Genomic DNA, 23,134 nt, shown 5'->3' with positions numbered 1-23,134 from the left:
ACGGTTATCACGATATCTATAATCTTGTAACAAAAATAATAAATATGCAAGCACGGAATAATTTTTGGTCACAAAAAGTTATTCTTAATTTTGTAATTCAAGTTACATACCTACATAATACTATATTATGTATGATATGTAAGATTAATGCATAATGCACATTATCTTCATAAAATATTAATCGTGCAATCATACCACAGATATACAAAGGATAAAGAAACCTTTATAAGTCCATGGTGCGCGTATATTATGTTAAAAATCAAAACAAATAACAATTAATAAGTTATAATTCATACTTTAAGTCTGATACTTTATATAGGCTACAGCACACGTGTTATTGCCTTTGCTTTTTACGTGTCTACTCCCCGAGTAGAATAATAAGAGAAAGTAAAATGAAAGTGTGTGAATCATGGGTAAAATCTTAATTTTTAATAGCCAATGGTCAATGGTCGCACGATTATTATCTAACATTATAGTCATTAGACGTGGGATAATATAAACTATAATATTTGTGCTACGACGACGCAAGTTCGTTTCAATTCTCTCAACTACTATAATTCAAACGTAACAAAGTTCGAACGTTTATGTTAAAACATTAAAGAAAATTGACGAGGTCAACAAGTTATCGATATTATAGTTTACCATAAAATATTAACATACAGGTAGGTCGGCTATCATTTTAAAAGTAAACACCAATAAAACTTATCACTACTTTGATCACGGAATAAATGAAATTTCATATTTTATTCTGTGCTTTCACGTTATAAGCCAATACAATTTTTTGTAACATTAAGTTTCGGTAACAAATTTCTATTTTGTTACAATAAATGTTTTTTTTTACAAATAGTTATTTTTAGTAAATAATTATAATTTATACTATATTGTTTGGTTTTATTTAGGTTTGTGATTTTTTGTTACTATTTCCATGTCTCTCATATCATTAATTCGAACTATTCGATCAATAGCTATTTCACCTAAATTTCGAAGACAGATGACGAAAATGTATTCAAGTACCAACAAACCGTTGGATGGTCATGTGGCCATTATTACTGCGTCTACTGAAGGGTAAATTTAATTAAGTTCATTTATAAATCAAGGGGATCAGAAACGGTCATTTAACGGGAATTTCGTTCTCTAGTAGAGATGAGAATCTGAGAAATTTGAATATTTAGATATTTTATCGCGCAACACTGGAACTATCCATGTGTGTTGCAACAAATATAAATTTCTATGTTGCGTAGACAAAATATACAGGATATAACCGTTTCCAATCTCCTAATCACATCCCAACTATTAATAATAATACGTTTTTATATGTTTAGAATTGGTTTTGCAACTGCTAAACAATTAGTCGTCGATGGAGCTTCAATAATGATTAGTAGTCGTAAAAAGAGCAACGTTGATAAAGCTGTCGAAATTCTTCAAAACGAATTTGGAGAAAATAAAGTGCACGGTGTTGTATGTCATGTGTCTAAAAAAGAAGATAGACAAAATTTAATCCAAGAAGTAAAATTATTGTATTATTTAAAAAATTTACTTAATATAACTACTGTACAAATCAAAATCGTTGGTACCGAGTAAAATTTAAAATTAAGCACTATAAAAATATACCGTCTCAGACAGCAAATCCGTTTAGAAACAGTCATCTCATGATGGATGGCCGTGCATTGGGCCTTAAAACCTGTTAAGATTGATGATGATGATGAAAATATTGTATAAATTGTTTGTGAAAAAATCGACATTATCAAATTTTTATGGTATATATTCACTCCTGGTAGGCAACCTAAATTAAAATAGAGTTTCTTATGACTATCCTTTGAGTGTTTTCAAAATTGTATGCCACAATTTTTGTTTAAACAAACCTATGATCTTAATATTGAAATAACGCTGATGACTAAACAAAGTGACTCATGAAAATTGTGATTTTACAAAAATGTATTGTTTTTAACAGCCATTAAGTAATAATAACAATCAACATTTTCGTACGTACAGTCCTTCTAAGCTATAATCAATATTTTCCTGATTTTACACTCGGTACTTTATTACTTATAAGTTTGTAATTTTATACCTGTGTTAATGTTTTAGACGATAAACAAGTTTGGTTGTATTACTATATTTGTATCGAATGCTGCAACCAACCCAGTATCTGGTTCTGTTCTCGACGTAAGACATTTTTTGTGTTTAAGTAACATTTTATTTAACTTGTGTGATCATGTGGTCGTGCTGCTACGTGTAGTATAGATTAAATTGAGGCTTTAATTGAAAAGAGTAATTGAAAGAAACAGAGAGAGAGAGAGAGAGGATTTGTCCGGCTTATCCTATTTGTATGGTATTTTTTTTTTTTTTTTTTTAATTGCAGTGTCCGGATGAAGCATGGGATAAGATATTTGACATAAATGTTAAAAGTGCATTTTTATTAACTAAAGAAATTGCTCCTCACATAAAATCTCGCGGTGGAGGTTCAATTGTCTATGTTTCTTCAATCGCCGGTATCAATCCTATGCCGGTATGTTTAATATTATTTAAAATTATAACTAAAAACTCGTGTTTATTATGTGTAAATAATATGTATTATTATTATAATAGATGCTTGGGGCGTACTCTGTTAGTAAAACAGCACTTCTAGGACTGACCAAAGTGGTCGCAGCAGATTTAGCAGAGCACAATATAAGGGTGAATTGTGTCGCTCCTGGTATTATAAAAACCAAATTTGCATCGGCTGTAAGCAAATTACAAATTCATACCTATTAACAATTAATAAAATACAATGAATACATAGAATTGTATTTATTTGATTCTCAAAATTAAATTTTCTTATGATTTGATGTGTTGTAAACACCATACTTCTTATGCATGGAAAATATGTATGATCGACTTTATTATTAAATTATTTTTAATGAATTTTAATGAATACAATTCGTACCTACCATCATTGCATTAGTGTAGTAACTAAATAAATTTCGATTTTGCGTTATCCTTAATTTCTTATAGTAAGACTTCACTCATTCAAATGGCCATTTTGTTTTTTTATTTTAATACAATATTGTTTTATTAAAAAAATATATTCTATCTAAAATTAACCCATAACTAATGTTCCGATGGTATAACATAAGTATCAGCTAATATAGATAAATATAAAAAGATGTATTATTATTTCATAGGTACATATATTAGTATAATTTTTTTTTCCTTGTGTCTTACACGCTATGTTATCATTTAACAGCTTCCACTAGGTCTCTCCAATAATCTTTATGCTTTACATCTTCTATTTCTTGTATAGATATTATGTATTTTAATGTAAACTGTTTTTCCAACCTTTCTTCCCAATCCATCCAAGAGAGTTGGATTTTGTGTAGTTACTTAAAACTTAATATTTTCAAGTAAAACATTTTATGTATCAGAATATAAAATATTGGCTGATATTTTATGTTATTTACTTAATAATATAGATTAATCGGGGCAGAAATGCCATGCGCCTTCAGGTGTCTGAACTGGCATAAGTTAGCTATAGCCACTCCCGGTCAATACGCCATACGATAATTATTATTTTATATAGACAATTGTTTTAACTTAATTTGTTTTAATTGTGTTTAAGCTGACTGAAAATGAATCTCTCAGTGAATATTTGCTTCAAATGAAACTTATGAAAAGGTAATTAAAACACTATTTGACATATTTCAGTTTAGTTTTTTTACTATAGTGTGTTTATAGATTTGGTCGACCTGAAGAAATTGGCTCGGTGATATCATTTTTATGTTCACCATCTGCGTCATTTATAACTGGAGAAGTTTTAGTAGCCTCGGGTGGCATGACATCAAGACTATAATGTTGAATACTACAGCGAATGAGTGTGTCCATTTGAAAAACGTATGAAAATTTGACCCGTTGAATGTTATTTTTTTTTCTTGTTACAAGGTACCCATATAATAATTACAAAACATATCTATGTAGATAGGGGAAGTAAAGGTTTATTGTACTGGCAGTAGAAATAGTATTAATTGTATAGATTTTGTTTCCAAAAAACTATATATCATTTATTATAAATACCTATTAATAGTTTTTGTATAAACATACATAATATTATATTATACGAACAAAAATATTGTATGTTATCAAAACAATGTGTATAATTAAGATTGGATGTTGGTTGTGTAGTTTAATGTATAGTAAGAGTAAAGATAAAAGTTAATAAAGGTTTCATTTGTTGACGGTGTATTTATGCAACTTTGAATTAACTCCTCTTTAGCCGTAACCCACTTATATCACCGCATGTGAAATTATTTTATAAATACTGAATGTTAATTATGTATATTTGTACTATATCCAATTAATATGCTTTGGCGGTAAAAACAACAGTTGTAGTTGGGTATGATGCGCCTACTGCAGAGTTAATAAAGTACGATATTGTATGTTAGTACAATATTAAAAATAATTATCGCCTTAAAACCAAATAATAAATATCAAAGGAAAACGAAGTGATTGTACTTGCTAATCTCACAATATCAATTCCATAAAAATTTGGAAATAATTCGACTAATTAAAAAAACAAATCTTTCTTTATTGACCGGCTGGTCTCGTACAAATCGACGGCTAACATGTTTTTTACAAGCGTGCACCGCTTCTAACTAAAAGTAATAAGAATAAACATTAAATATGCTTTTATAAATATTATTATCATATTATAGGCGATTATTATCTATGTCTGTGAAAGAAATTGATAAACAAATGATAAGTGATAACAATGAAAAAACAAAAAAATACTACCGATTGTTCGTAATAATAATAATAATAATAATATATTGTAGATGGAAATATTTAAAAAAATATAAAGTACGCTAATTACTAGTTGAACATGTGATATACCTATAGTATTCTCAGTACGTTTAATCGTTAATATTTGATATAGTAATTAATTATGACTTGTTTAAGATGGTACCATAAGTATTACTATGTAACATTAATGAGTGTTTTTTGTGTTTTATGTTTTAATATTTATTTAGTACTATATTTTTCCAAAGAGGATAAACCTGATGAGGTGAGCAGCTAAATGAGAATACCACTGAACAAATATTGGTTTTCAAATTAAAAACTATTATTAATTACCCAGTATGATATTTGAAGTGTATTTGTATTATTAAATGCCAATCATAGTAATTAGATCAGTCATAGTAATTTTAATTAGATGAATTTTTATAATATAAGGCACAAAAATAATTTAAAAAAAAAAAAACTAAAATATAGTTATCATAATTGGGAGAGGCAACGGCAATTAAAACATAATTTTGTTTATAAAAATTAATTGGGAAAAAAAATAAGAAATTTTAAAACTTGTTGGATACATAATGGCACCTAGGAAAAATTGTCTACGAGTTATACGTAGGTTTGTATTGATAACAAATTCTATAGTACTATTAAAAGTAATAAATAAAATGTATATATAGTTATTAATATTGGTAAGGACGAATGACCGTGTGCGTAAGGCAGTAGTGTCTAAAGAGAGAGACCATTCTCGCTCGTTTAGGTGATTCGGTTTGATAGTCGGGAAACCGTCTATTTATTGGTACATTCTCAATCGTTTTTTTATGTTACATTTTTTTTTTTTTTAGACACCCGCTGTTAATTATAGCGCAACATATTATGCAACACAAAATATCTTAAATTCATTAAATAAACTCGATGATGATTTTGATGTACCAATGTCAACTAGTCAATCAAAAGTTTTAAAAGACATTAATGTGCTTATTAGTAATATCCAGATGAAGATTACTGGCAAAATAGATATATTTACAGCTACCGTGAAAGTAAGCTCTACGTAATGATTACAAGCAATGTATTTTTGTATTAAGAATATGTACCGTTTATTTAATCACACTTTTCAAAAAGACATTTGAAAATCGATATCAGTTATGTCTATATTAAGCATTAAATTTTATTCCATTTTAAGGCCATGAATGAAAATGGGCTTATGCCAATTTATGGGACACCGTTTTTGGGCACTACTATAAAGTTGATGAAAACTTCGAGAATAGTGAAAACAATCAACGCTATAAAGGGAACCCAACTTAAGTTAATGTTGACTTTTGAAAACAAACAGGAAGTCCTATTTAAACCGAAATGGTATGTAAACTGTTATTTTGTTGTACTATCTTTGTTTATATAGTTCATACCGTGCTTGGTATTTTTAATTGGGTTCTGTAGTTAGTTAAAGGTAAACCTTACATATTTCACAAATAGTTTGCTTATATAATTATGAAATGTTATGATTGTTTTTATTTTGTTATTTTGTTTGAAATAGGTATTTAGAATCCGACACTATTGAAGGGTCAGTTTATGCTGGTAAGGATCGTTACAACGGTGAAATTATAGCATTTTACATTTCTCTTATTCTTGGACTACCTCGAGTTCCTATTACTGTGAAACGAATTTTAGATTCTACAGAAATTAAAGAAACTGCTAGTTTGGGATTGAAAAAAACTATGTACATTAATTGTAAGTACTAAACATACCTAATTATTTTATACTCGAGTACAAGTATAGAAGTATAACATCTTGTAATATGTATCAATAAATTAAAATGGACTGTGGTAGATGTAGTTAAAAATGTGTTCAATTGGGATATTATGCAGCTGGAAGTGTAAAAAAGATAGAAAATGTCATGTAGGACATTTTTTTTTTTTGCCACTGGTAGTAGGTTAGTTTACAACGTTTAACATCGTTCTCTATTTTTCACGATCTTCAGCAAGCCTTTTTAATCCTGCGCAAGTATCTATCCCTGCATCTTTTTTCAGTTGAGATATGTACAAATTACTTGGTGGTCTTCCTGGTGGTTTTCGTCCTTCAATTGCATCTTCTATTATTGTGTGATGCAATTCTTCATCATAGCGTAGATTTTGGACATAAAAGAATATTATAAAAAAAAAGTGCCTAGTTTCTAACCAGTTATAGACAAAATAGAATAAACGTCTAATGTCTAATAACGGTTAAAGTAAGTAGTAAACTTTTATTTGCATTCAAAATAACATTTATATAATTCTTTATTTCCATATTTTTGTTTAATTGTTATTATTTTTATTTTGTGTTGCTAGATCAGGGTTTTTAAAGAAAGTTCTAATCGTATTTTACTTATGATTATTTGTTTAGCTACAACCAATGAAACTTGTTTGTACGGTAAATGTTATTACTGTAAAAAAGAAGATCCTGTCTGCACTAAAAGTGGAAGACTTGAAGGGGCAGCTATGTTATATCTTCCGTCCAATTTAAAACCACGTGCACAATTACACCCTTGGAGGCGAACATATAAAGAAAACAAACTAGCAAGGTGAACATAATTTTCAAATAATGGCAAACATTCATTTAAACCGTCTGTTATTTGTGTAGATGGGAAAAAGACAACAATTACTGTAAAGATGTATTAGCTAAATACGGCTTTGAGAGGGTTTTAGATTTTGTAGAAATTTGTGTTTTTGATTTTATAATTGGAAATGGAGATCGCCATCGATATGAAGTTGTTGAACAACTTAACAATACCATTTTGCTCATTGATAATGGAAAAAGGTAAAATCAAAAAACTATTTAATAAATTAAGTTTTTGCGTTGTATTAAAACATTTTTTTTCAGTTTTGGAAATCCATTTAAAGATCATCTAGATATTTTAGCTCCACTCTATCAATGTTGCATGTAAGTATTGTGAAAATAAATAATTATGTGGTAGTAAACAATACTCAATTATTTTATTTAATATTGTTTATGTACAGAATACGTTTAAAGTTATGGGAAAGACTGAAGTCTATTAAAGGAGGAAGTTTCACACACATATTGCAAAAAATGTTGGATATACATGAATCCGTATCTTTGTTAACTCTACCACAATACCATGCTTTAGAAAGAAGATTACGAATTGTATACGCTACTGTAACTATGTGTCAAAAAACCTTCAACGAAACAGTATTTAAGTAATTAAATACTCATCGGTAAAAACATTTACGTACATTTCTTGTTTTTGACAATTTGAGTTCGCCGTCTGTGATTCAGTATTGAATTGTACGAGGCGGATAGACCTAGAAAAGTTAAACCCACAAATACATAATTTCAAAAGTAAACTAATTATAATTTTTTTAAATTAATCTTGTTTTAAAAAATTAAGCTTTGTTAGGTATTTCATCATTTTTTTTTAATGTTAGGCCAGTTGGGCTGTAAAAAATTTATTTAAAAAATGTTTAATGTAATAAAACAAAATACAATCTTTTGAGGGTAAAGCTTTTCTGGCGCTATACGCCTCGTACTTTATAATTCAATCACTTTTTATTTTATATTAATTTTTAGGAAAATTATTATCATTCTAAATAATATTGTGTTATTATGATTAATTAGTGATAATAAAAACCTAGATAAGACATGATATATATAAGACATGATAATTTTGTTGATTTTTTTTACATTATCAATTACAGAATTGTTCTTTTTAATACAGCAAAATATATTTGTAATAAAATTCGATTTTATTTATAATTAAGTTTCAATTTAATCATTTCTGAACCGAGTAAGAAAAAAATAATGATTTGAAATTTAATGTTGAAAAACCATTGGCACGTTTTTGTAGAAAATAGTATTTTCAAAATACCAACCACACATGTGCGGATGTTATAGTTGCACTTTTTTTTGTTAATTTAATAAAGTGTAACACCAAAAAATAAATTTACACAAGAGTCAAAAAGCAATTGCTATCCGTTTAAAAATAATGTCGTAATGTAATACTTTTGAAATACACTATAAAACGGACATTTAAACTGTTGCTATTTTGTAATACAATGCTGGTCAAAAATATTTGTGATTTGTTTAAAATTTTAAATTAAATTTCGTTTTTACAGGTGCTAAATATTGAATTATATCTTATTTGCTAACTACTACACTTTCCAGCGATCTTTAATCAAACATTTTTTTAGTTTAATAATTTTCGCCATATATGGAATAGAAATAATTAGTTTATAAATAATCGCATTTGCTATGTTTTGCATATCGTGATGGTTAAGGATAAACTTTTAAAAATGTCTTTTTAATAACATCTCTGAAGAATAAAAACAAAACTGAAAAAATTATAAAAAATATTTAATAAATTGTTTTACCATAACACAGTATATAATTTAAAATATATAATGCACGTTATGTAAATTGATACAAAAATTATAAAACGGTTATAAAAAAAATAAACTCTAATACAAAATTTGAACAGTTTCTTTTTATAAAAATAATTTTAAAAAACAATTTAAAATTCCCACGAGTCTAACCATCGTAGTCCATACATAGTACTGTTTTGTTCTATAGCAGGTGTTCCGGACATGCCATAAGCAAGAGGAGAAAAGAGATAAAAACTAAAAACAATAATTATAAATAAATAAATAACTTTGTTAATTAAAAAAAAAAAAAGAATTGCATAATTTACTCTACCTATAAACGACTGACGAGTATATTATTCCATTAAGAACATCATACATTGTTTTTCGTAAAAATGATGGTTTGGGTGACTTAATAATTTCCAATAAATAACTAAGACTGACACCTTTAAGAAATTTCAGTACATTAATCATAGAAATAACAAAAATAGTCGTGTAAATATTTAAAAAATGTTTACAGTATTAATTAGATTTATAATCATACTGACCTGTTAACATTGAGCTGTATAAAAACGCTGAAAAATAGTGGTGAAAGTACAGTACTCTTCCCATAGCATAAAATGGAATGTAATGTAAACACCAGCTAACAAAAAGCCAATTACAGGTTGCCCATAACTTATTATCAGACTCTGTAGGCAAACAATGCTAAGTTAAAAAAAAAAAAACAAATTTAAAATAATTTGTTATTTTTATATTACCATTTTTTTCATATCTTCCCCTTCGTTTGTCAATGATGGCCTTTGAAATTGATAACACGTTATACAATATCATAATTACTATGTTTGTCCACCAAATAAAAGGATTTCCTAGCAAATATATTTTGTAGTTATTTCCAGAAAAAAATTGTCCCTGTTAACGATAATTGTTACATAAAAAATGATGTACTTAGAATTAGTTTTTGACATTTTAAATGTACAACAAACCTTGTAGTTTACAGGCCACTGCCAGGGTCTGGATGTAACTTCTCCTTCTTTCGGTTTAAGGCCGGAATTTCCTTGGAACATGACAGCATGAGATTCTAGAAATCTAGCTAGAAAACTGGGTGAATACAGTTCAAAACTCACATTTTGAACTATAAATCATTAAGTTAAGATAGTTTTTTCAAATACAAATATTAAATTCATTAAGCATGTAAGATATTCGATACAAGTATCATTATAATATAACAAAATTTAGAACATTAATCCTATACATCAGAACTAATGTGGTGTATTTCGGAAATGTGTTGTGATGGATGTAAAAGTTCAAATTGCTTGTAGGTTTGAACATAGTTCGGCATGTTTAGGGTCAAGGGACAGGTCAATTTTGGTTTATTTTATTGAACAATTTATATGCAGCTAAAATATTTCTGATTTTAGGGAAATTAAATTAAAACAGTTTTTTTCGGTTATGTGCCACAGCAAAGACATGAAAATTTCAAAATTTGCAACAGAGTACAATTTTACCAATACTGACGTCCTTTTTTTAAACTAAAACAGTCAAACATATTTTTTATAATAAAATTTAACTTACGTTTAGAATTTATGTGGTCTTCAACATTCCAAAATGAATTTGTGTCTCTTAAATTTGGACTACATGTGACTTCGTGTTGTTCAAATGCCCTAAAAATCGAATTTTCGTTAATTAATTCACGCGACACTCTTATAATAATTGTTTATTTTCATATACGACAGCTGATCTGCAATAAAAATATACTACCATTTGGGTAACTGTTTGTTGGTTGTAGTAAGTACACAATGTTGAAGAACGTGAACTAATTTAATTTTACTAATAACAGCAGATACTATAGAGCCATCGGAACCACCATCGATAAATATCTTCCATACATCATTATAATCACCTGTACCATTCTAAATGAATAGACAAATTGTTAATGGAAGTGTAAATTGTATACAAGACAATTTTTCTGTAGTAGAAAAAAAAATGGAGATACAAATTATTATTTAGCCTCCATGTTAGGTGGTAGCTTACCTCACCATAGCCAGTAACTTGATAATGTTTTTTTGTAATGGGAGCAGGCTCACGGTGTGAATGTAGATTTCGTCTAGTGGGCACATGTTCCAGTCTAATCATATCTCCATGTTTAACAAACCTTATATTAGTACTGCTGTTTTTATTTTCATCATCATTGTAGAATTTTACAAGCCAACGATTATTTTCATCTTTATGTGCATATGTTGTTATCTATATTTATAAATCACATTAATCATTTTATAACTAAACTAAATAGCGATTTATGTCTTAAATAAATTTCATTAAACACAGCATGTTAAAAAAAAGATTATAATCAGTGCTGGATCAAACAGGTTTAGTTTTGCACTCGATATTAAAAATTGTCTAACCAGTTTGTAATTATAACTTGACATCATGATAACTAGGGCCTGCAATTTTATTTATGGTCTTAAAACAACCAAAATATGTATGTGTTTATGTGCTGAAAATGGCTAGTGTGCACTTTAACATTTTATTTCATTCACGGTCGAATTTAGGGGAGGGGGAGGTGCAACGGTCCTAACTGGACCAGCAAATTTCATCTAATACATTTTTTTTGTGGAACAAAGGCAACAATCTGGTCATTAGTCTACATTTTATTCAAAATAGATATCTATTAACCGTGGTGGCACTAGAAAGCAGGCTTATAAACATTAATATTGAAGACGTATATTACTTGTGTAATAAGTGATAATATTAAGAACTGACATACTCCCTTTTATATTATTTATTATATTAAGATATTCTAAAATCCATTAAAATGAAACAAAATCGACCAAGTGGAGCTGCTTATAAGAAAATTCCTCTTCAAAAGTCAGAAAAAAAGCATCTCTCGTTGCTACCATCTACTGTGAAAAAAATCAAAGTTCAAATAGCTATAACATTTTTGAACTAGATGAGACCGCCGATATCTGACACGTTCGTAATCAGCGTAAAAACAGTAAAAGATGACAAAATAAAAATCACAAAAAAAGTGTGTTCATTTGTTCCATTTAAACACTTAAAATTGTTTTCACTAACCTGTTGTTGTTTAGCACCAACATTCTCTGGATAAAGATGCCAATGAGAATGTAAATATCCACCACCAGTTCTATGATTTTTTAATGTTATAATTGATCCAAATGCTACTTCTATATACAACAAAAAATAAATACATTCAACAAAACATACTATAAATGTGTTTCTAATTTTCTTTACAAATGCGTTATGCTTATATTTATTAGACATATTAATAAACTAAAACAAATGGACCAAATTTAAATAATTTAGAATTACAATTAATTAAACACTGTCTTTTCACATTTTCTTGGTAATAGAAATGAACTTTAAGAAAATAAAAAATGATGATTAAAGAGAAAACAAAATGTTGATTTAATTGTCTCGATAATTGTATCACTGTTATATAAAAAGCCATTTACACAACTTAAACAATATCAAAAAAAAAAAAAAAAAACTGCTAAAATTATTTCAAAACATTTGATATAATTGACAATTAGTAATTTTACCTTTTGGCATACTGGCATTGTGTAATGAATTTCCTTCTAATTTTGACTGGAATGCAGAACTATAAAATCCATCACCATTTCCACTTTTATTAAGAACCATTAAATGAATGTAAAAAAATCCAACATAAACCGATATTGGCACAATGATAAGACATATAAATCTTGCTACAAAATGTTTCATTGTGTAAGTCTGAAACATGTTTTTAAAGATAACTTAAATCATTTCTTTTGAGATGGTGTTTTTTGTATACTTTACTATGGGTTTTGATAATTTTCCTAGTATGGTCCACAGATCAGAAATAGTCATTAATCCAATGAAAATAACTTGAAATAAACCAACAAACTTAACACTTATACAACAAGCCATCGTGATACCAGTAAATATAAGCCAAAACCACCAAGTAAAATTAAACTCCCTGCTGTTTATAGAGAATAAAAAAAGACAATACAAATTAGAAGAATTGAAAAAAAAAAATGTCTATAATGCAACTTACTTTGAATCACATGATCGAAATTTACTTATTCCGAGGAATGAAGCCAACATGAAGAACAAAAGTATTGGATCAAGTAAAATGTATTGAGTTAAAGTCAAAGTTCCAACATCTTCAAAACCAAAATAATTAGGACAGACAATAAAACTATAATATATATATATATCAAGGATAAAATAACAATTGGAAATATTTACCAAAAAGAATAAATAGTGATGACAAAATTGCAGCATTCAATAAATGTGTCATTTCCCAAATAGAAACAAACGTGAATGGTACTAATGAAGCACCTAATATGGCGCAAAACTAAAAAAAATACAATATTTTCAAGCAATTATGTTAGGGTTTAAAATGAAAAAAATTATAAATACACTTTGAATTATTACAGACCTCTCTCATTCCAACGTAATTAACTCCATTGTATTTGTCTCCGGGTTTATCAAATGGAAAACTCCCATTATATCCTGTTAAAACTCCTGATAAAGCAATCAACATCTATGGGGAAATAATATACAAATATTTCCGTTGAGTTAAAAATAATATAACAACATTTTTAGCTCATACTTTTCCTAATGGAGGATGGACATCAAAGAAGAATGTCCTATTAATGTACCAACTTCCCATTTTTCCAAAATGTGTTTCATCCCAGCTAAAAAAAAAAAAAAGAATAATTGATTAGAGCAAGTTAACATTAATTAAGAACATTATTTCTCCTATGTAAAAAAAATGCATAAACTAAACAAAAATATGCCAATTGTTAAAACTAAAAGCATACATCTTTTCTAGTAAAATATACATATAATTCTGTATTCAAAATCTAAACTATTTTAACTGCAAAAAGTTAATACTCGAGTTTTATATGTTAAGTCCAAAATATACATAGAGAAATTAACAGACAAAATCTCAGACGAGTCCTGCTTTATAAATCTTTGAGTAGGGATCTTAAGTCCTACTTGTTCAGGTTTAAAAATTTGAAACTTTTTTGAGGGCTGAACTATTGTAATTAGAAAAATAGAATAAAAAAGTTTGAAATAGATACTAAACTTAAGCATTATTCCTAACAACAATTTAACAATATAATAATTATTCTGTTGAAAAGCCTCTGGCGGCTGGAGAAATATTGTCCGTAATCAGAAAATATTTTTAATGTAAATATAAGAAACATGTTAAGTAAAGTAACATAATGAATCTCAGTAAAGTTGTTAACTCACCATACGTGATCAGGCTCATCAATTTTGTATAACCGTGTACCAAATGATAAAACTGTCAGCAACATAAAAGCACTCCACCATGATACATCCCTGATAACAAATGAAAGTGTACAGTAAACGTTTCACACAAATTTTTAACTTGATATGATTTTTTTTATTACACTTATGTATAAATGTATGTATAATATATTTATATACTACATTTTTAACAGACACACATAAAAACTGATCACACAAATCTGATTTTTTAAAAACTATGAATGGTTTTAATTATAATCAAAGGAACAAATCGAATATACCACCCCAGGCCCAAATTTTTTTTTTTCAATCAATTTGTTTTTCGATGCCAAAAACTATGGTGCAAAAAACAATTGCCGAAACGCTTAATTTTGAAGTTACAGCTACTTGAATTTGAAGAATTATCGTTGCACAAGACAACCATGGCACGGCGCCCGCGAGCTAATGTGGATGCAGGCTCTGGAAGCCATGTCACGTGCCTGGCAAAAAAAAACAAGGACCTCGAAAGGCGCGGAGGCCTAGTCGACAGCTATTGAATTATAGAAGTCCGCTAATTCTGACTTAAGAAAGAAATCCCACAAACTACTGTGTTCTTCAATTGCGATTCACGTCGTCGCCTGCTGCATGATGGCGGACATCAATAAGACAACACAATTGTATTAAATAGAAATTTACACAAAAAACAAAATTCAAGTAATCGTAATTAAAACAATTAAATCCTAAAAGACATGTAGAGAAACAATTGAAAAAATACAACATATCTAATTAATATTCGAAGACATAAAAATGTTACTTTGTAATAAGTTGGGTCGTTTTGACTTGTTGGGAAGCTTTTGTTTTCGACAATGCCATAATAAATAAATAAATTTAAATTAAATCTTGTGTAGTGTGCAGAATTTGTACAAAACAATCATATTATCAAAATGTTTTTTCATCGTTTAAAAGAATTATTATTGTCAATTTATTTGCCAATGAGTATTTGTAACGGTAAAATAATGTATTATTTTTTTTTTCTGTATGTGAAGTGTGAACGTCAACAAAGTATTATCAAAAATTATGATTGGAAAAATTGATAGTATTATCACAGAATAACTCGTTATTTGTTCTATGCACGGTTATAGATAAACGGGTTTTCTGTTACTGTGGTTCTGTGGTATTATTGGGTATTGGCATATTCGGCCTTAAGTTCAAAAGGTCTACAATGCTATTATTTAATTAATATAAAACAAATAACATACATTTATATTAATTAAAATTTACAATATATAATTTTGTTTTTACATATTATATTTAAATGTTTCAAATTATTAATTTGGCAAGTGAAATACGGTTAATGACGACAAGTCACAGGTTCTACTTGCTTATGAATGATTCTACATAATCTAATATGGATAAGAATCGTTATCGTCGTATATTTATTTATTTATTTAGTTCCCGGTCGAAAATTTAAAATGGTCAGATTGTTTGCTATAATATTTCAATCAAAATCGATGTAACTGAATATTAATATATTGATGTAACTTAATGACTAATGAATATAATATATATTAATTAACATAGCCATGGATCCAACTAACATACTCATCCGCTTAGAAAAAAGACTACTTGGTTATGGTGGTAAGATATTATGTATATTTTACCTAGTATAGGCTTTAATCTCGGTTTAAATACGATATATTTTACTAAGAATGGCGTTATTAACCAAATTCTCACTATTTTTTTTTATTTTGAAACAGAAAAAAATAATAACTTATTGACTATGAGTAATAATTAATTTATAATTATTAAATGGTTAACAATAAGAATTATCTAGATTTTTTTTCAATCTCGACAACAAACTAAGCATTAAGCTCACTAAAAGACTAAATTAATAATTAATTAGACGTTTTTTGCAGGTTTCAGAAAAAATATATTTGATTTATATATAGAAAAACTAGACTGTGCTCCTGATAGCTTGAAATTATGTGATATTGGAAATACATTTGCCTGTAGATTTAGTCGAAATCAAAACAATTTACACATCTTAGCATGTTCAACAGAACATGGAGAAATAGTAGTGCAAAATACTATTAAACATTCTGATTTTCCTTACTCACAATTTAAGAAAAGTAATTTTTTTTAATTTAAGAGTTTTTATCATTCTTTGTAATAATTAGCCATAATCATTAATTATATTTACATTTTTGTATTGACTAGATTTAGTGCACGATAATGCTATTTTTAATTTTGCATGGGCTGAACCTAAAATGAAATTAATTACAGCATGTGGTGATCAAACATCAAAGTTGTGTAATTTAGATCCTTCTGGACACCTTGTTACGGAAAAAGAATTCTTTTACAATTCATCAGTTAAAAGTGTTATGTTTTGCCCTGGAAGCACAGGTAAATAAATTTCACAATTTGTAACCGTTAAAATGTACTGAAATCTGTTATTTATTTGTAGTGAAATAATTTATTTTTCATCTTATTGCTGTGTTTAGATGTCTTTTGTGGTGGATGTCAAGATGGCTTTATCAAAATTTGGGATGCTCGTAGGAATAGTAACAGCAGTGTTTTAAATTTTGATCATCAAATACCTAATGCGCACAGTATGAATATTATATTTTTTAGTTTACATAGTTGGTTTTTTACCTTTTGGTGCAGAGTTCTGTTCTGCACCAGAGGTAAATCGGTTGGTGTTATAATAATACATTTTTTGTTTACACTATTATTATAATTAAGAAATTATTACTAAGTACATTATACTTATATACAGTTACAGACCTGGTTTTGGGCATGAGAGAAGGGCAAACGTGTAGACAAATATGTACATATTGTGTGTCACTGGGTATGGGCGGTTAATGTGGCTTTACAAACAATGTGTAGTTTTTAAAAAAGCCAGCAAAGTGAGGTCAAGAAATAGGGGACGGACCATATTGGTGCTGGATTTTTGAGTTTGTAAACGGTGATATTTTAGTTCATAGTTGTAAAATGTTTGATCAATATAATTGTTGGTTCTGTGTTTTAGAAGACTATTAATTGTTACAACCAACAAACAATTATTTCATATATTTTGAAAAGTTTAATAAAAAATATTTATACCCTTTATTCCGTAGATACAATATAAATTATAAATATTAATTGTATTATCAATCTAAAATTAATAACATTTCAATTATTTATTTCATCAAATCAACCTTTTTTCCTTTGGTACAAAATTAGTATTTAAAACGTTAATATTTTATAACCAACCTTTTTTTTTTTTTTTTTTTTATTGGTCTTTATTTACATCAGCAGCTAAGGTTAATACATGAAAATTTTATATTTTACTATACAGTTCGATTTTTTTAAGAAAACATATTAAGTTCGTTATATCTTGAGTGTTTGATGCTAAGGCTTGATTTAATTGCGGTAATTTTCATATTTTTGGCATTCTGTGAGTATGTGGGAGATTGTTAGAGGTACGCCACATGCATCGCGTGTGACCTATTCAAAGACTGTTAATCACTATTTTTCCTTTTCTGGTGAGTCCAGGGTTTTGCCATAGTCGTATATTGTTTTTTATTCTGTTAAGTTTGGTGTTGAGATTTAACCAACCTTCATTTATGTTTTATAAAGATATGTTTTTAGTATAATATACAAGTTTTACACTGAACATTTATTTGATCAAAAAAAGTTAAAAGTATACTTATAAAAAGTGTTTATAATCATAATTTTGCCTGCTAAATAGCAACTTTTACAACACTACTGTGTACTTTTCATTTTTAATAATATCAGGATATACATTATATGTATATTCTGGAAATAATTAGGACTAATTTTAAAATTGCTATTTCATATTTGTGCATTAAGGATATTTTTCTACACAGTATGTAAATATTTCAACTCTAAATTAAGTACATACTTAGAAATTAATATTACATTTTTCTCTTTAGATTAATAAATATTTTAATATGTACAGTTACTAGGATACATTAATTTCCAGTAATAATATTTTTTTATTGTATTAAACATTTAGCTGTACCTTGTTTCATAAGAAAAAAAAAGAAATCTAGAAAAGCAGTTGGAGTATCTTGCGTCATATTTAAAAACGACCATACAGTGTTATCTTGTTCCAGCATGGATCCGTTAGTGCCGAAAATAATAACAAAAATAAAAATAATTATATAATTTATTATCGGATTTTCAGATATATAAAAGTCTGGGATACACGAAAAAGTTATCGACAAGTTACAGGAATTATAGAACCTGTCCCATTATTAAAATATTCTCATGAAAATATATATGGACTTCTAAACTCAGGTTATGTAGATATGGTAACTAATCCTTTACTTACTCATTTATACGCAAGTGGTATTGACAATGTAATTTATTGCTATCCATTGGATAGTACTACTAATACAGGTAATAATAATAATAATGACTAAAAATACCACCAAAGGCAAATTAAAATTTTTGTTTTATCATAAATTATGATTTGTATTTTTTTAGATTTAATTTGCAAGTATTCTGGACACGAAGATGAAACATGCTACTCCAAAATTAGTATAAGTAATGATGGCCGATATTTATTTAGTGGTTGCAAAGAGCAAAATGGTGTTATATGGCTTACAGATTTTCCATACATAGAGAAACCCGTATATGCTATAATGGATGATCCAACAGATTCAAAAGCTGAGTTCAGTAACTCAGACTGGTGTGCTGATAATGCTTGTCTTAAGGTAGTTATAAAATCAAATTCTATTTAACGTTAGTAAAATTAGACTTTTGTATTACATCAGGCCAAATCATAAATGTAAGGTACCTTACTTGAGACTTAAGTCTAAATAGACTTTGAATTTGACCTCCACTTGCTAAAAAAAAAATATATATATACCCTTACAAGATTTGCTTTTTCCAATGTCATGAATTAAATATTAGTATGTATGCACTTGGGAAGAATAATATTACTCATTAGTATAAGTAGACTACTAATTATTAATAGAACTTTTATGATGACAATCTATTGAGTCTTAACTTATTGGGAATATTTTTTTATATACATTTATTTAATATAACATATGTTGCTCGTGTGTACTAAAACATTACGTTAAATGTTTAGATGTTCTGGCCTTATGCACCATGATATTAAATTGTATATTCATTTTAATTTTCTTATTATATTTTTATAGTTTGCTGCAAGCGCTGATTCAATGCCCCTAATTTGGTCAACATCCAATTCTCAGTGTAATAATAAATCTTTATCAATGAGATTTACTAAGACATCAGCACATAAATCAAAGTTATTGTCTTCAAATAACCGTACTGTTCCTATTAAACTTTTAGAATCTATTAAACTACAAACAGGTATGTTATTTATAAGTACTCACTGTATAGTATTTTACTAGTATTAAGACATTCGTAACAAATGTATCAAAATTAATTATATTGATGGTTTTTACTCTAGCAAATTACAATTTACCAATAATATTAAATTTTAGATTCGTAAAATCAGGCTTTTAAGCCTTAAGGCTCAACGCTGCAATCATAAGATGACGGTTTATAGACAAATTCGCTGTCTGGGACGGGTCGTTAGGCTGTTGCCGTACAATTATACAAAATATATTTACAATGTACTTAGTTGAGGGTTTAGTTTAACAAAAATCGAGATTTGGGAATAAAACAACAAAAGCAAATAATAAAACTGAACTAATGTTTTAACGGTGATTACATTTTTAGTAATTAATGAGATTTGTTTTTATAACATTAATTAGTTAAAAGAAATACATTCTTTAAAAATAAAATTCGAGAAATGAGTCTCTAAAAATTTATTTACAAATTACTTATATGATTTATAGACAACAGTTTAAAACTTAAAAATCTACTAACAATATTTTTTTATACATTACTTAAAATGTTGATGTAGATTTGACAAAACAGTGTGATGTTTGTTAATTAGATGTTAGAATATCTATACAATTACGATTGTTTTTTTACTTAATGAATAATAAAAGTATAATTTTTAAAAAAAATGTCTTAAGGGAATTGAAAGCAGTCGGTTTTTTTTTTTTTGGACGGTTTAGACCTAAAAGCCTGAGAAAATTACGCCTACCTAGATGGTCCGATTTCAATTCTGTAAAAATATTTGAGTTTATAATTTAGAAAAAAGGTTTCCAGGTTATTGTGGGAATCGATTTTTGATATTTCAATTAAAATTGTGTTTTAAGTCCAATTTGAATTTCTAAAAATTTTTAGTATTTACTTCATTGGTTTTTTTAAGTGAATAAAACAGTTCTTCAAAAATTGAATTGAAAAATGTAGATCAGCTAAATTATTTTTACAGTATTAAAATCCAATCATTCTATGTAGCTATGTAGGATTAATTTTGTCAGGCTCTAGGTCTAGAACAAAATGGCTTTTAGTTTTTACTTGTAGAAAAAATTGTATAAATTAAAAATTATACCCTGAACCTTGCATCTATTAATTTGAAAATAAATTTACACGGTTGAAATTGATTAATAACCGTTTTCAATCCCCTTAAATAAACAAATATATTTAATAAATAATAAGATATCTTATTTGACGGTTTTTAGAAGAAGATATGAAAGACTGGGATACTTGGAATCCGTTACCAAGTGTAAAAGTGTTGGAAAAAACTCCAAAAAAAATGAATCCTGTTGCCAAAAAACAAACTCCAACGTCTGGTAAAAAACGTAAACAAAGTCTGGCATCATCTCCTAATAATTTAATCGACCAGTATTTCACTAAAGAAATGCCACATAATAAGCGAAGTAAATTAGAAGCAATATTTGAAAATGATAGTTCTAGTGTATAAACCAACTTGTACATTTTTTATGTATAAATATAAAAAAAAATTTTCTTAATAGATAATTTCATGTGTACATTTGTAAGTAGAATATCTAAAAGCTATTGGTAATACTTTAGTATTTAGAGTAAACAAAATTAACTTTATAGCTTATTTGATTAAAGCAAATCATTTCAAATCTTAGTGTGGTATGTGCTGACGGATCTAAAAGTGATAATTAAGATGAATCATTCTAATCATTAATATTTTTTAAACATCTGTTATTTACAATATTAAAACACACAAATTATCAATGACTGGTTTACACGTATTTCACAAAATCAAATTTTGAACTCTATTTATAATTTCATTAAAACCTGTAGTTAATGGTAATAATACTGATTATGTTGGATATAAATATAAAAAACTATATAATTCTTAGTGTTATATAATTTATTATAATATACGATATAGTTAATATGTATTTAACAATTTAACATATACAAATTGAAGAATAAAAACAAATTTACAAGATTATGTTAAACATTCATTATTTTTTTAAATATCGATTTCAGACAAATAGTGGTGAACTTTAAATATAACATACATTTTATGAAGAATGAAGTACTCGAACGTGTGGATGTGGTAAGAGGGATGAAAGACCATTCATTATAGCCATTGGCTTACGTTGAACACAAACTTTATAAGACAATGGATTGCATAGTACTGCTAGTTTTCCATATATAGTTTGAGCCATTTCATCTATTTTAATATTATTACCACATATGTAAATTATATCAAAAAAAAAATTTGGTGAACAAAAAGTACTAAATGTGTTTTCATCTAACACATCTATGATAGGTAAACAGTCGTCTCTATTGTATGACATTAAAACTCTAAAAACAGAATCTTTGTGTGAAGTTCTTAACTTTGCAACAAAAGTTAAAAACGGTCCAAAATCGTAAGCCGCAACATCTTCATTTATGAATAATGAGTTTGATAATAATGTAAGTTCTTTTATTATAACTTTTATGTCTGAAGTAAAGTCCAGTACCATATTATATGAAAGTGGTGTTAACAAACAAATGGCAAATTGGTTACTTTGATAACGATTTTTCATCAAAGCGAAGTATTTGTAGGCCCGTTCAATAATTTTTAAGCTTGATATAGCATCAATACTTGATGGACCAAAATTAATATCCATTTGGGTCAACGTATATGCATCAATCACAAACAATATCTTTTCAGCTGGCATTTTTTTAAGATCCACAGGAGTTTTCACAATATTTTTAGAGAGTGCGGCTGCATAAGATATTTGTGACATTTTATCACAATATAATTAATGCAATACTCATATATTTCTTGATGCACTGCTGTACTTTTAACTGTTTTTACTCGTACCAAATAACAGGTTCAAAATGTCCAAACAAACTTCCTACCAACAATATATAGAGGTTAAAATTAAAAAAAAAATAATGATAAATTTATTTTAAGCAAACTTACAGCTAGTTTTTCTGAAGAAAAAAAATAGTGATTTTTTCGAATATGTTATAAACACGAATTTAATATAGACTAAAGTAAAAGAACGTACTATTTAATTTTAATTCCAAAACGATAATTATATAGACTTGAGCGTGATAATATATTTAACATAAAAGTGTCAAACGTTATCACTTATCAACAGCAACAGTAATTAAATTTGATAACATTAGGAGCATGTTAATAAAAATTGGTATGTTAAAATTTTGTGATAACCGTTGCTGATAATCTCAGGGGGCTGTTTATTTCGTACGGGAAAACGTCATCGGCCACGTCGTGGGCATTTATAAAACAATTTTCCAACATTCCTAAACCACAGATTATTTTCATACAATATTCTATTGGTTTTTTTATGGACCATACACAGACCATTGATTACATACTTAATCAAGGTATGACTATACTCTATATAAAAATAAAAATAAAGGTACCTATGAGGACTACA

General features: G+C 27.6%; 5 protein-coding genes across 15 annotated transcripts; 3 read left to right on the top strand and 2 right to left on the bottom strand.

Annotated features, from left to right (window-relative positions):
• Positions 1–203: 203 nt before the first annotated feature.
• On the top strand, positions 204–4,215 carry LOC126844191 (dehydrogenase/reductase SDR family member 4). Of its 5 annotated transcripts, none has more exons than XM_050582150.1 (8): positions 204–685; positions 900–1,065; positions 1,323–1,506; positions 2,086–2,163; positions 2,360–2,506; positions 2,587–2,721; positions 3,596–3,651; positions 3,712–4,215. In XM_050582150.1, the coding sequence occupies exons 2-8, from the start codon at positions 926–928 to the stop codon at positions 3,824–3,826; spliced, it is 855 nt and encodes a 284-aa protein (XP_050438107.1). In that variant the 5' UTR covers positions 204–685; positions 900–925; the 3' UTR covers positions 3,827–4,215. The 5 variants fall into 5 exon arrangements, with proteins under 5 accessions (XP_050438107.1, XP_050438106.1, XP_050438109.1 ...); XM_050582149.1 differs by having other exon boundaries at positions 205–662; XM_050582152.1 differs by having other exon boundaries at positions 208–662; positions 966–1,065.
• A 559-nt stretch (positions 4,216–4,774) lies between these two features.
• On the top strand, positions 4,775–8,404 carry LOC126844419 (glycosaminoglycan xylosylkinase). 2 transcript variants are annotated; one of them, XM_050582606.1, is made up of 8 exons: positions 4,775–5,035; positions 5,607–5,801; positions 5,945–6,117; positions 6,296–6,489; positions 7,141–7,318; positions 7,378–7,554; positions 7,618–7,677; positions 7,755–8,404. In XM_050582606.1, exons 1-8 carry the CDS (start codon positions 4,916–4,918, stop codon positions 7,954–7,956), a joined length of 1,299 nt encoding a protein of 432 aa, XP_050438563.1. In that variant the 5' UTR covers positions 4,775–4,915; the 3' UTR covers positions 7,957–8,404. The 2 variants fall into 2 exon arrangements, with proteins under 2 accessions (XP_050438563.1, XP_050438564.1); XM_050582607.1 differs by lacking the exon at positions 4,775–5,035 and adding an exon at positions 5,360–5,380 and having other exon boundaries at positions 7,755–8,403.
• Positions 8,405–9,089: 685 nt separating this feature from the next.
• Positions 9,090–15,405, bottom strand: LOC126844219 (protein O-mannosyl-transferase 2). Its single transcript, XM_050582229.1, has 17 exons — positions 15,181–15,405; positions 14,370–14,459; positions 13,723–13,807; positions 13,549–13,653; positions 13,356–13,464; positions 13,162–13,270; positions 12,924–13,086; positions 12,668–12,857; positions 12,183–12,292; positions 11,142–11,354; positions 10,869–11,020; positions 10,683–10,771; positions 10,094–10,242; positions 9,869–10,019; positions 9,659–9,799; positions 9,445–9,556; positions 9,090–9,368 (listed from the first exon to the last, which is right to left on the bottom strand). Exons 1-17 carry the CDS (start codon positions 15,237–15,239, stop codon positions 9,263–9,265), a joined length of 2,133 nt encoding a protein of 710 aa, XP_050438186.1. The 5' UTR covers positions 15,240–15,405; the 3' UTR covers positions 9,090–9,262.
• A 196-nt stretch (positions 15,406–15,601) lies between these two features.
• Positions 15,602–21,236, top strand: LOC126844682 (denticleless protein homolog B). Of its 6 annotated transcripts, none has more exons than XM_050583053.1 (10): positions 15,603–16,004; positions 16,283–16,495; positions 16,584–16,769; positions 16,868–16,975; positions 18,385–18,493; positions 18,556–18,770; positions 18,858–18,917; positions 18,981–19,087; positions 19,538–19,712; positions 20,939–21,236. In XM_050583053.1, exons 1-10 carry the CDS (start codon positions 15,950–15,952, stop codon positions 21,178–21,180), a joined length of 1,470 nt encoding a protein of 489 aa, XP_050439010.1. In that variant the 5' UTR covers positions 15,603–15,949; the 3' UTR covers positions 21,181–21,236. The 6 variants fall into 6 exon arrangements, with proteins under 6 accessions (XP_050439012.1, XP_050439010.1, XP_050439011.1 ...); XM_050583052.1 differs by having other exon boundaries at positions 15,610–15,737; positions 15,819–16,004; positions 18,858–19,087; XM_050583055.1 differs by lacking the exon at positions 20,939–21,236 and adding an exon at positions 19,847–20,009 and having other exon boundaries at positions 15,602–16,004; positions 18,858–19,087.
• Positions 21,237–21,585: 349 nt separating this feature from the next.
• LOC126844683 (uncharacterized) lies at positions 21,586–22,798 on the bottom strand. The gene is made up of 2 exons (XM_050583057.1): positions 22,654–22,798; positions 21,586–22,585 (listed from the first exon to the last, which is right to left on the bottom strand). Exon 2 carries the CDS (start codon positions 22,472–22,474, stop codon positions 21,761–21,763), a length of 714 nt encoding a protein of 237 aa, XP_050439014.1. The 5' UTR covers positions 22,475–22,585; positions 22,654–22,798; the 3' UTR covers positions 21,586–21,760.
• Between the last annotated feature and the right edge of the window lie 336 nt (positions 22,799–23,134).

This window comes from Adelges cooleyi, unplaced genomic scaffold (assembly GCF_023614345.1).
Source record: "Adelges cooleyi isolate 19-005CV unplaced genomic scaffold, UGA_ACOO_1.1 ACOO_flye_CR_arks_rails_tigmint_CR_PRNA_651, whole genome shotgun sequence".
Lineage (NCBI taxonomy): Eukaryota > Metazoa > Arthropoda > Insecta > Hemiptera > Adelgidae > Adelges > Adelges cooleyi.
The sequence above is the reverse complement of the archived record's forward strand: the minus strand, read 5'-3'. Positions and strand labels throughout refer to the sequence as shown.

Excerpts from the sequence above, each read along its gene's own strand:
- LOC126844219 (XM_050582229.1), bottom strand. The coding sequence starts at position 15,239 with ATGGCATTGTCGAAAACAAAAGCTTCCCAACAAGTCAAAACGACCCAA. Across the intron at positions 10,772-10,868 it reads AACAAACAGTTACCCAAATG|GGCATTTGAACAACACGAAG; the intron begins GTAGTATATTTT and ends TTCGATTTTTAG. Across the intron at positions 9,369-9,444 it reads TACTCGTCAGTCGTTTATAG|TTTTTATCTCTTTTCTCCTC; the intron begins GTAGAGTAAATT and ends TATTGTTTTTAG.
- LOC126844683 (XM_050583057.1), bottom strand. The coding sequence starts at position 22,474 with ATGTCACAAATATCTTATGCAGCCGCACTCTCTAAAAATATTGTGAAA.
- LOC126844419 (XM_050582606.1), top strand. The coding sequence starts at position 4,916 with ATGACTTGTTTAAGATGGTACCATAAGTATTACTATGTAACATTAATG. Across the intron at positions 5,802-5,944 it reads TATTTACAGCTACCGTGAAA|GCCATGAATGAAAATGGGCT; the intron begins GTAAGCTCTACG and ends TTCCATTTTAAG. Across the intron at positions 6,490-7,140 it reads AAAAACTATGTACATTAATT|CTACAACCAATGAAACTTGT; the intron begins GTAAGTACTAAA and ends TTATTTGTTTAG.
- LOC126844191 (XM_050582150.1), top strand. The coding sequence starts at position 926 with ATGTCTCTCATATCATTAATTCGAACTATTCGATCAATAGCTATTTCA. Across the intron at positions 1,066-1,322 it reads ATTACTGCGTCTACTGAAGG|AATTGGTTTTGCAACTGCTA; the intron begins GTAAATTTAATT and ends TTATATGTTTAG. Across the intron at positions 2,164-2,359 it reads TATCTGGTTCTGTTCTCGAC|TGTCCGGATGAAGCATGGGA; the intron begins GTAAGACATTTT and ends TTTTAATTGCAG.
- LOC126844682 (XM_050583051.1), top strand. The coding sequence starts at position 15,950 with ATGGATCCAACTAACATACTCATCCGCTTAGAAAAAAGACTACTTGGT. Across the intron at positions 16,496-16,583 it reads TTACTCACAATTTAAGAAAA|ATTTAGTGCACGATAATGCT; the intron begins GTAATTTTTTTT and ends TGTATTGACTAG. Across the intron at positions 18,494-18,555 it reads TCTTGTTCCAGCATGGATCC|ATATATAAAAGTCTGGGATA; the intron begins GTTAGTGCCGAA and ends TCGGATTTTCAG.